Source organism: Rattus norvegicus, chromosome 10, assembly GCF_036323735.1.
Source record: "Rattus norvegicus strain BN/NHsdMcwi chromosome 10, GRCr8, whole genome shotgun sequence".
Lineage (NCBI taxonomy): Eukaryota > Metazoa > Chordata > Mammalia > Rodentia > Muridae > Rattus > Rattus norvegicus.
In genome coordinates this window covers 13,785,317-13,797,545 of record NC_086028.1, presented here as the reverse complement: position 1 = coordinate 13,797,545, position 12,229 = coordinate 13,785,317, and the positions used below count along the sequence as shown (strand labels likewise).

Below are 12,229 nucleotides of genomic sequence, written 5' to 3'. Positions count from 1 at the left end.
TCTAGGAGAGCATTCCTGTGTAAGACCCAGCACTAACACAGAAGTCTGGAGGACGCACACCAACCAGACCACAAGCCCCTGGCAGAGACTCCAGTGGCCTTCATGTAAATGTTTCATATGTATATAAAGTAGACTATGTACATAGTCTATTTATAGATTGCATGTCTAATAGAAAACATAAAGAAGAAGTGATAAACCGTTGACATGGTTCAGTGGGTAAAGGCTCCTGCTGCAAAAGCCCGAGATCCACCCCAAAACCCACCTAAAGGTATAAGGAGTCAACCAGATCCACAAGGTTGTCCTCTGGTCTCCAGTTATGAGCCATGGTATGTGTACACCCATTCCCCCAATAATAATAATAAATAATAATAATAGTAATAATAGTAATAATGATAATGAGAAGTAATATTTAAAAAGTGAAAATTAAGATGGCTTCTCCTGACTACTAAAATAGGGGACACTAAGTGCCTCTGTTTCCAGGGCATGTGGGCAAGAGGGGGGAACCAAGACACCTCCTCCTCCATCCTCCCCCCCCATCCTTTAGAAGCCTGTACACCAGCAATACCACCAGCAAAAGATACACTAATTCTGCCCAGCACACTGTCATCCACGCATGGCTCCTTCATGCTGCACGACTGTTCCCATAGTAGACATGGTTATTTACGAGAGCTAAACTGAAGCACCAGGCCAAGGGAGGGTATGGAAACCACTGAGGAGCTGGAGGTGTGGGGAAACTATGGAAGAGACTTCGCTCTGACGCATCTCCCTCTTGGGCTGTTGTAACTCAGGTGCAGCAGTGGATTGGTTACTGTCCTGAGTTTGATGCCCTGCTAAACTTCATGACAGGAAGAGAGATGCTTGTCATGCATGCCCGTATCCGGGGCATCCCCGAGTGCCACATCAAAACCTGTGTGGACATGATCCTTGAGAACTTACTCATGTGCGTGTATGCAGACAAGCTGGTGAAGACCTATAGGTGAGATTTGGGGGGGTCCCCTTACCCTTCCCACCTCCATTTGCAAGATAATCCCAGTTCTTCTCAGAACTGGAGCCGAGCTTAAAGCCTGTCAGGCATAGAGAAGCTGTGCCATCTACGCCACTGGGGATGGGGAAGCTGGTCCCTATCCCAAGCCAGAGGCAGTTTTGTGGCTGAGAATAAGTCTATGGTATCACGTATGATTAAAACAACAGGGTGGGCAGATCTCCATGTCGCTTCATGCCAAGCTTCCTATTTCGGATAGGGTAGGTTTTCTTATCAAACCTATAGTTACTTCACCATGATAAGTCTCCCAAGGAGTCTGAGGTAGTCCATCCCTGTTGCCAATGACAGAACCCTAACTCGGATTAGCTTAGTCAAAGCTTGGAACCGACTGTCCTGATTCTGCTCCCCTTGAGTTGTGCACTGTGCTAGCACTCCATCCTTGGAACTGGGAAGCACAGAGATGCCTCTAACTCTGACCAAATGGATTCGGGTGTCAGATAGAGTCCTCAGCCCTCCCCGAGTTTGTCGGCTCGAATCCTGGGCAGCTTTCCACATCTCCCTGAATATTTTGAGGATCAAATGAATTTACATTTAAAAACTTTAGAGCAAAGCTTTGCACACAGTAAATGCTGTGCGAGTTTAGTGAGGGAGCTGGGGAGATGGCTCAGCAGTTAAGAGTACTTACTGCTCCTGCAGGGCACCCAGGTTTGGCTCCTAGCACCCAAAAAAGCAGCTCACGACCTCGTCTAACTCCAGTTCTAGATGTCTGATACGCTATGGCCTTCGAGAGTACCCGCATTTAGGAATACACACGTACACATACATTTTTTTTTAAGTTTAGAAAAATAAACAAAGCCAGTATGGTAGTGCACACCTCTTGAGAGGCTGTCAGGAGGATGGGGAGTTCAAGGCCAGCCTGGACTACACAGTGAGTTTCTTAAGAAAAACTGTTAAAATAACCCTATACCCTTACTCTCAGACCACATGCCCAATCTGGACACCTAGAGCCATTTAGATCCTCAGTGAACAAACCAAGTCACCATTCCACCTGAGTGAAGACGGTGGGGCTACTTTTGAGAGCCCCACCAGAGTGTGAAGTGCGTCAGAGAGAAGGCAAGGGTTGGACGCTGAACGCGCAGGCTTCAGTCCTGGAGGCCACAATTACACCCTCCATGTCCCCACCCTTATCTCCCCTACACCCAGTGACGGCAACAAGCGCGTGCTGAGCACCGCCATCGCCCTCCTCGGAGAGCCCACGGTCATCCTGCTAGACGAGCCATCCACTGGCATGGACCCTGTGGCTCGGCGCCTGGTGTGGGATGCTGTGGGACGGGTCCGTGAGTCTGGCAAGACCATCGTCATCACCTCTCACAGGTAGAGGCAGAATGGGTGGCTGGGGTGGGACCAGGTGAGCAGAAGCTCCTCTGCCAGGACACTTCCCAGGCTCTGCATGTGGAGTCTGGAATATCCTGGTCTGGACACAGAACCCCTCCAGTCTGCACAAGACTTTGACATTCATTGTCGGCTTCTGCCTCCTCCCGCACTGTCTGAGGCTTTCTCCTCTTCCCCAGTATGGAGGAGTGTGAAGCCTTATGTACCCGGCTGGCCATCATGGTACAGGGCCAGTTCAAGTGCCTGGGCAGCCCGCAGCACCTCAAGAGCAGGTTTGGCAGCGGCTACTCCCTGCAGGCCAAGGTCCGGAGGAAATGGCAGCAGCAGATGCTAGAGGAGTTCAAGGCATTTGTGGACCTGACCTTCCCAGGTGTGTGATGGTGCTGCCATCCAGGCTCCTGTCTGGACCTGTTAGCTGTTGCACAGTCCGTCCCTATGGATGCTGGGCACCCGGACTGCCCTTCCGAGCCCTCCAGAACCAGTCTCTGTGTTTGTACAGGCAGCAGTTTGGAGGACGAGCACCAAAGCATGGTTCAGTACTACCTGCCGGGCCAAAACCTCAGCTGGGCCAAGGTGAGGGTGCCTCTTATTCCACCCCCCCTCTCCAAGAGGGGCCATGCCCATGTCCTCCGCCCACACCACAGAGATGTCTGTGTGGATGTCGCAGAGCTTAACTTATGAGCCGCAAGGAGCTGGGGAAGTCAGCTTTTCCCACGGGGAGGGGGGGCTAGCGAGGAGCCAGCCATATACTTAGCATAGCATAGGAGCCAGAGACCCAGCTGGAATGAGCTCACAGCTTGGACTCCTTTGCAGGCACTTGGTAGCAACTGAGTGAGGTGCGCTGTGCGCCTTGTCACAAGGTCTCGGAGGGTGGCCTCTCCTGCACTTTCCCACATCACCTCTCCCTGTGTGTGTCACATCACCTATGGGTGGGCTTCCGTGCAGCAATGGCTTCCCTTCCTACAGGTGTTTGGCATCATGGAACAAGCCAAGAAGGATTACGTGTTGGAAGATTACTCCATCAGCCAGTTATCCCTGGAGGACATCTTCCTGAGCTTCACCAGACCCGTGCCTGACACTAAAGAAAACATCCAACAAGGGCAAGCTGCCCTAGACAGCTCCTTATCACCCTCTAACTCTAGGCCTATCTCAAGTCCTCCCTCAAGTCCTCCCTCAAGTCCTCCCTCAAGTCCTCCCTCACGACCTCCCTCACGTCCTTCTCAGCCTCCCTCACGTCCTCCCTCACGACATCCCTCAAGTCCTTCTCAGCCTCCCTCACGTCCTCCCTCACGACATCCCTCAAGTCCTTCTCAGCCTCCCTCAGAGCCTGTCCTTCTGTAATAAAGAGCTTAGTGCAGGGTAGCCTGGGTGCGCATAACCTGCTATGTTAGTTACTCATCTGTCGCTGTGGCAAATTCCCTAACAAAAGCAACTTAATGGAGGAGGGTTTATTTTGGCCCATTGTTCAATGAGGCCACTGAGGCAAGGAGGTCAAGACGGCAGCTCTTGAAGCAGCTCCCCGAAGAAGATCCACAGTCATGAAGGTGGCCACATCCACAGTGAGGAAGGACAAAGCAGTGGATGTCTGTCCTCTGCTCACTTTCCCCTTTCTATACAGCCTAGGGAAGGAAACCACCCACAGTGGGCGAATCTTCCCACCTCAACCTAATCAAGATAATCACCATAGTCGAGGCCTGTCTGTCAAGTGATTCTAGATCTCACCAAGTTGACAACTGGTGACAACCATTAAAATCCCACCCCTTGTCAACTTGACACCAAAGCATGTCATTTAAATCATGACCTTCCACCCTTTGTCCCCAGATCTCTGGTGCAAGGCTACTTCCAATGTGCCCCATAGTCTTTACCAATTTCAATGGCCGGAAAGGTCAAAGTTCACATCTTACCTAAGACTCAAGGCGACCTCTTAACTATTCAATTCTATTAAAGCCCCAAACAAGTTATACACTTGCAACATGCAACAACAGAGAGTAAACATTCTCCTTCCAACATGGGAGAAACAGAGCACAGTAAGGAATGGTCAGGCTACAGCAACACCAAAACCAAATCCGTACTTAACTCCATGCCCTGCCTCTGCAGTTCATGGTGTAATTTTCTGGGCACCAAAAGATTTAGGTAGCCCCACCTCTCTAGATCTGCAGGCTGTATCACACATAGCCTGTTTTGTTCTGGGTTTTCTGTTTCTCTTTCTAGACATGGTGTGTCTATGTAGCCCTGGCTGTCCCTGAACTTACTAGGTAGACCAGGGTGGCCTTGAACTCTGAGATCTACCTGCCTGTTTTCATGACTAAAAAAAAACAAGTACTGTCTGAACAACACTGTGAAGCTCTGCTGTGGGCTCAATATGTGGCCAGGCCCCCTGGGACCACAGCCATATCAATTCGGCATGCTGGCCCTGGGGAGCCAGGAACCCCTTCAATTCACCCACCTTCAAATACATTTGGATTTTGACAAGACAGATGGGGATGATCCCAAAAAACTTTCATACCGTCTCCGTACAGTGCAGGAGGTCTCTCCCTGTGGTGCTGACTCTTTAACAATTACATCTGTGTTCTCTGAGCTAGCCTGAATGTTCTCCTGTCTTGAAAGTCTCCCTGCCTAAGAAATTAGTCCATTACCTTTAAATTCGAATTCACTCCAATTCTCAGGATGTGGGCAGAATGAAACTAGATCTTTAGTGTGATGGTTTGTATGTGCTCGGTCCAGGGAGTGGCACTATTGGGAGGTGTGGCCCTGTTGGAGTTAGGTGTGGCACCTGGAAGTCAGTATTCTGCTGGCAGCCTCTAAGACGGAGATGTAGAATTCTCAGCTCCTCCTACACCAGGCCTGCCTGGATGCTGCCATATTCTCGCCTTGATGATAACGGACTGAAGCTCTGAACCTGTAAGCCAACCCCTTAAATGTTGTCCTTATAAGAGTTGCTTTGGTCATGGTGACTGTTCACAGCAGTAAAACCCTAAGACCCTTAGTGAAAATATCACATGAATGGTCCCTATTCCAGTTCCTGATAGAGCCCTTGTTCAGCTCTGAAACTGGGAACTGAGCCTGCACAGCCCAGGGTTCTCTCAGCAGTCTCACCTTCCAAGCTGTCACCAGAAAAGCTGTAAGCTCTGCTTAGCACAGCTTTTCCAGTCCAGACTTTCGAACTCAACTACATTTTTCCCACAAAGCAGTTCCAAAGGTAAAGTGTATCCCACCACCAGCAGCACTATTTGTCTGTGCAAATGTTCTTAGTTACCTTTTCTTTTTCTGTAACAAAATATCTTAACAAAAGCATTGTCAGAGCTGCCTTGGGCTCAGGGTTTCAGGTTACTGTCTGCTATAGAGCGAAAGTCACAATGGCAAGAATTTGAAGCAGCTGGTAATGTCCCACTCTCAGTCAATAAGCAGGGATCAATGAACGCCTGTGCCCAGCTCCCTTTTTTAAACATTCCGAGAATCCCAAGAGACTCAGGCCTCAGACAGTAGGTGGGCTTTCCTACCCCATCCAATGGCGCCTCAGACAGTGGGTGGGTCTCCCCACCCCATCCAATGGCGCCTCCGACCGTGGGTGGGTCTTACCCTATTCAATGGCGCCTCTGACAGTGGGTGGGCTTTCCCACCCCATCCAATGGCGCCTCAGACAGTGGGTGGGTCTTCTCATCAAGTCCACTAACAATCCTCGGGAAGAGTGTTCCGAGCTCCCCACCTCTCTTCAGTGAATAAGAATCTCATCAAGCTGACAAGAGAGATTAACCATCCCACCCAGCGTGGTTGGAAGGGCAGCTCTTCGCTTGCCTAGCAAGCGGAAGGCCCTGGGTTCGGTCCCCAGCTCCGAAAAAAAAAAAGAAAAAAAAAAAGAAAAAAAAAAAAAAAAAAAAAAAAAAAAAGAAGGGCAGCTCTTAGCCCAGTAAGCTTGATACGGGGTCACCTCAAATCGCATTCATAGGGCAGAGTGGCACAAGTGCCTTGGAGGCAGGTGCAGGACCCGGGGCATTTCAGTGGAAGGGAATACCCCACAGTCCCATCTGATCGCCTGCGCTCACACCAAAACTGACTGTAGGAACTTATTAAGCTAGGAGGGCCTGCTTCAGGAAAGCAGGTGGGAGACCTGAGAATCAGACGCTCACATATAACTCCTCTAGAACTGACATTACACTGGCCAAGTCAAGCCGTCTGGAAGAACTGTGAGATTGGGTGGGATGTATATTTATTCTCCGATTTCAGCCTGTCTTAATTAGGGTTCCTATTCCCGCACAAACATCATGACCAAGAAGCAAGTCGGGGAGGAAAGGGTTTATTCAGCTTACACTTCCACATTGCTGTTCATCACCAAAGGAAGTCAGGACTGGAACTCAAGCAGGTCAGGAAGCAGGAGCTGATGCAGAGGCCATGGAGGGATGTTACTTACTGGCTTGCTTCCCCTGGTTTGCTCAGCTTGCTCTCTTATAGAACCCAAGACCACCAGTCCAGGGACGGGCACCACCCACAATGGGCTGGGTCCTCCCCCCTTTGATCACTACAGCTGGGTCTCATGGAGGCTTTTCCTCCGAGGAGGTTCCTTTCTCTGTGATAACTCCAGCTTAACTCAAGTTGACACACAAAACCAACCAGCACACGGCCCATCTTCTAAATGATTTTAAAGTTACTTCTTGGAGGGGCAAGGGTTGTATAGTTACATTGACCGCCATTAAGGGAACGTTATTACCTCCTAGCCAGAAGATTGGAATCTTAGTGGAGGCATATCGTTGTCTCCTTCCTTAAGAGTTAATTCTTGCAGGCCGATGGTGGTACACCCCTTTAATCCCAGCACTTGGAAGGCAGAGACAGGCAGATCTCTGAGTTCAAGATCAGCCTGGCCTACAGAATGAGTTCCAGGTCAGCCAGGACTACACAGGGAGACTTTATTTCGAAACAATACAGAACAAAAAGTTAATTTAATTGGACAGGTCGGTCACCTGACCACGGCAGCCTCTCAAGAAGGCAGGTTCTTAAGCCAGGCTTACGAAGTGGGCGGTGTCTTAGTTACTTTCCTATTGCCACGGCAGAACACCATGACCAAGGCAACTTATAAAAAAAGCATTTAACTGGGGCAGAAAGCACCATACCTGCCGGCATGGTACGCGTAAGCATCTGAGAGCTTATATCAGATCCAAAACTACAAGGCAGAGAGAAAGTGCTAACTTTGGTTCTTTTTTTTTTTTTTTTTCCGGAGCTGGGGACCGAACCCAGGGCCTTGTGCTTCCTAGGTAAGCGCTCTACCACTGAGCTAAATCCCCAGCCCCAAAAGTGCTAACTTTGAAACCTCAAAGCCCACCCACAGTGACACATCTCTTTCACCAAGGCCACACCTCCTAATCCTTCCTAAACAGTCCCCCCAAGTGGAGACCAAGCATTCAAACCTATGAGACTGAAAGCCAATCTCATTCAAACCACCACAGGAGGGATAATTAGATCTTTAGTGGGATAATATACTTTTCTGTCTCAGAATTATCTGCCCTCTCTGAAGTGCTTAGAGATGCGGGTCAGGTGGGGTGATGCACACCTTTAATATCAGCACTTGGAAGGCAGAGGCAGGCAGATCTCTGAGTTCGAGGCCAACCTGGTCTACAAAGCCAGTTCTGGGAGAGCCAGGGCTATACAGAGAAACCCTGTCTTGGAAAGCCAAAGCAAACCAAACAAACAAAAAACCAAAAATCAAAACCAAAACCAAAAAACTAACCAGCCGACCAAACAAACAAGCAAACAAAGGCCCTGATGCAGAAGCGACCAATGCAGCAGCATAATAAACACAGAAAACAAAGGCAACGTAAGTCATGGCGTCGACAATGGTATTCTGTGAAGTCAAAGAAGAAACTAAGCTCAGATAGGTCCAGCAAGATGTTCGGCACATCAAAACACTTGCCACCCAAGCCTGAAGACCTGAGCTGAATCCATGGACCCCACACAGTAAAAATATAGAATATATAATCTTAAAAGTTTTACTCTGTATCCCACATGCACACACTTGCACTCATATGCATACATCACAATACAATAAATACTACTACTACTACTACTACTACTGATGATGATGATAATAATGACGGTGACGATGATGATGACGACGATGATGATGATGATATAATATAAGAAAATAAGCTCCTGACTGGGAGCACAAATAGATGACATAAAGTGGTACAAGTTACCAAAAAGAAATTCAATTAAAAAAAAAATACTAGGGCTAGAGAGGTGGCTCAGTGTTAACCTGAGGTCCCAAGTTCAATTCCCAGCAACAACATGGTGGCTCACAACCATATGTAATGGGATCTGATGCCCTCTTCTGGTGTGTCTGAAGACAGCTACAGTGTACTTATATATAATAAATAAATAAATAAGTCTAAAAAAAATACTGAAAAAAAAAAACCCTGAAACTCAGGAAGTAAAAACGTAAGTCAAACAAAAAGCTCTGTGAGGAAAATTAAATAAATGCTAGCTAGTTTTTGTCAACTTGATACAAGCTGGGGTTATCTGGGAAGAGGAACTTCAATAGAAAAAAATACTTCCATCACATCTGTCTGGCATTTTCAGGGTTAATGATTGTTGCGGGAGGAACCAGGGGGTCATGGCTGGGGGTCATGTCACCCTGGGGTCAGGTAACCCTGAATTGTGTACAAAAGCTGAGCAAGCTATGGAGAGCAAGCCAAGAAGCTGCTCCCACCATGGTCTCAGTTCCCGAGTTCGGGTTCCTGGTTTGCGCTTCTTCCCTGGGTTCCCTTCATGATGAGTTGTAACTGTGTAAGCCCAGCAGAGAAGCCCCTTCCGTCACATGCTGCTTTTGCTCCTCATATATAATCTTTATCACGGCAGTAGAAAGCTAACTAAGACAACGCATGCACAGAGAAGCTCTGTGGAGACTCTCACAATAGACCAGATGAAAGGGAGGGCAAAACATCTGAACTTGAAAACAGGATCAGATCCAATAAGATCAAAGCAAAAATAATAAGGTATAAGTTGAATTCCAAGATACACAAGACACTAGGGGGAAAAAAACCAAACAAACAAAAGAAGGACAAGAATCTCATTCTCAGGGAACTGAAAACATCTTCAAAAGAATCATGATGAAATTTCTCAGAGAGAGAGAAAGACTCCAAGCCAAATACACAAGGCACTTAGGACACCAAACCCCCTCCCAAAACAAGACCCCCCCTCAAAAAACAAGAACCTCCCGGCCATCATCATATTAAAATAAATAAATATACAGTATAAAGTATCTTGAAAGCATCAAAATAGAAATACCAAAACACATATAAAGGCAAGCCCATCATTGTTTTCATAATTAACAGCAGACTTACTGCCAGAGCCACTTGAGTTCCATGCATGAAATAAGACTCAGAATCTGCAATGGGACTTTTCAGCAGAGGCGGCTGGGGACAAAAAGCAAACACGAAGCTCTAAGCATCCAGAGTGCCTCTTATTTTCTTTTCTTTTCTTTTTTTTTTTTTTTTTTTCCGGAGCTGGGGACCGAACCCAGGGCCTTGTGCTTGCTAGGCAAGCGCTCTACCACTGAGCTAAATCCCCAACCCCAGAGTGCCTCTTAACACTTTTTTTATTAGGGGCTTTTATAAGGAATAACTACATGCAAAGATAATCATAATGTAAAAAAAAAAAAAAAAAGAATCATCAAACCATGTTTATAAGGAATAGAATGTTTTACTTAGAAGATCACCAGGAGAACAGAGGCAAAAGACAAGGAAGTATGGATAGAAAACCTTGGAAACTTGCACGTCCACATGTCTTAAGCAATAGCACATTCCCAGATCCCTGAGGCAGAAACTCCTGTTGTGCAGAGCCTTCCCTCTGACTTGGTGTGTCAGGGGTCACAGTGCCCTTAGTCAAGGCTGTTGACAACTTACAACTAAAACTTTAAAACCCGAGAAGACCTGGAAGGATGTATTTCAAGTTCTGAAAGACAAGAACAGATAATCCAGACTATACCCAGCTATACTTGGCTGAGCAATCTATCATAACCGAAGGAGAAACAAAAACTTTCCTTGATTAAAAAAAAAAAAAAGTGCTACAGGACTTTATGGCCACTAAGCCACTACAAAGATAGTTGAAAGAATTCTTTGGCTCCAGGGGGAGAACCATCCAGAAGGCTGAAAGAAAGAATGAACTGGGGCTGGAGAGATGACTTAGCAGTTAAGGAGGCTTTGTTTTAACAAAGGACCTGGTCTTGGTTCCCAGCATTCAGCCTGTCCACAATGTCCGTAACTCCAGTTCTAGGGATCCGACTCTCTCCTGACCTCTGAGAGCACCACACACACATGGGGTACATGTGCATACATGTAGGTGAAGCACTCATACACATGAAAATACAATATTTTTAAAAGAAACAAACCATGGTAGAGCGGTAATTAAACGCAAAAGGAGGAGTAACCACAAATTACAAAATCAGAAAGAAGACAGAAACCAACACACGCCTTTTCATAACAACTAAGTATCTACACAGACCAGTAGATTGGATTTGAAGATAGGAACCATTTATTTGTTGCCTGAGAAACCCCCTCACTGGAGAAGACAGACAGTACCTCATGGCGAAAGGATTGGTGCGGACAGTCCAAACAGATGACCAAGGAAACCAGCAGGTGTAGCTGGTCTAACACCTGACAAAATAGACTTCAAACCAAAACTAGTGGAAAAAAATAATAAAGGTCACTTCCTACTGATTAGGGGGCATCAAAAAAAAAAAAAAAGAAAAAAAAACTGTACAGTTCTAAACACATGCCCCAAACACAGGCACACCCAATTTCATAAAACAAATACTATTAAATGTAAAGTCACAGATCAACCCCAGGATGATATTAGTAATGAATTCTAGGCTCTTCTCACCCCAATTGAATGATCATCTTAATAGAAATATAGAGAAATATCTGGCCTAAGTGACATCATAAATAAAACAAACTTGACAGACATCTATAGAACATTCAAATACTGTGGACGGTCTTCTCAGCAGTCTATGCAACCCCTGCTTGCTATGCTAAATGTTTTCTTGATCTCTTATTCAAATGAGTGTTCTGCAGAATTCCACGATATTTCTGGATCCTTTCATAATGGAAACCTTCCTAGGCTTTTCCAGATCTCCCGCTCCATTCAGCCTCTTTCAAATCGATGAGGTCCCTCAGATCCCGTAATATTTAACTTTTGCATACTTTGCCTTCTGTAGCCTGCTATCCTGGAGTTTTTCCTCATCCACCCCTAGGCTGTCAACTATTATTTCATTAAGCCAAATGTGACCCTTGAAGGGCTCTAGCAGGCTCTCGAGTGGCAGACAGAGCCCCACAGGTTCTGCCCTTTCCCCTCCCCTCTCCCTTGCTAAACTATTAGATCACATTCCTACCCCCTCCAAGGTCCGTTCACTTATTTGGCCACTTCCCTCTGCCTGTCTCATTCCTAAGACTAATCACCAAGGTCCAAATGTCAAAACACAAGGTCCAGCAATCAAAACTCATTATTTTGACTAACCTAGTTAAAATACCCAATCAGAACTTATCAACATGTCCTAGCTCATCCTAACACAGACATTCTCCATTTTTCCTCTTAAAATTAACACTTGCAAAGCTATTTTGCTGCAGTGTCTGCCCAAGTCAGATTCAGCCGTCTTGTCTCTTTGCCTTGCTTAATAACGGATCTCCTCAAATTTGATTTGTGCTTGGAAATTGATGTTAGTGTGTGATCTGTGCCTGACCCAGAGCCCAGAGGGAACACCCCGAAATACATGGGTCCCATCAATCCTCAACTCCCAAGAGCTGACTTTCCTGAGGCCTCTCATCCCTTGAAGTCCAATGGGGAATGGGTATACCTCACACTCTGGAGGCA

At 46.7% G+C, this 12,229-nt stretch overlaps 1 protein-coding gene across 13 annotated transcripts in view; it reads left to right on the top strand.

Moving 5' to 3' along the window:
• Positions 1-3,736, top strand: part of Abca17 (ATP-binding cassette, subfamily A (ABC1), member 17) — a 92,909-nt gene extending 89,173 nt beyond the window's left edge. For 12 of the 13 annotated variants that reach the window (XM_008767557.4, XM_039085351.2, XM_008767555.4 and 9 more), the window contains 5 exons: positions 789-976; positions 2,186-2,356; positions 2,554-2,744; positions 2,874-2,947; positions 3,341-3,736. In XM_008767557.4, the coding sequence (XP_008765779.1) occupies positions 789-976; positions 2,186-2,356; positions 2,554-2,744; positions 2,874-2,947; positions 3,341-3,715 (999 nt within the window). In that variant the 3' untranslated portion in view covers positions 3,716-3,736. 13 annotated transcript variants of the gene reach the window in all.
• The last annotated feature ends 8,493 nt before the right edge of the window (positions 3,737-12,229 follow it).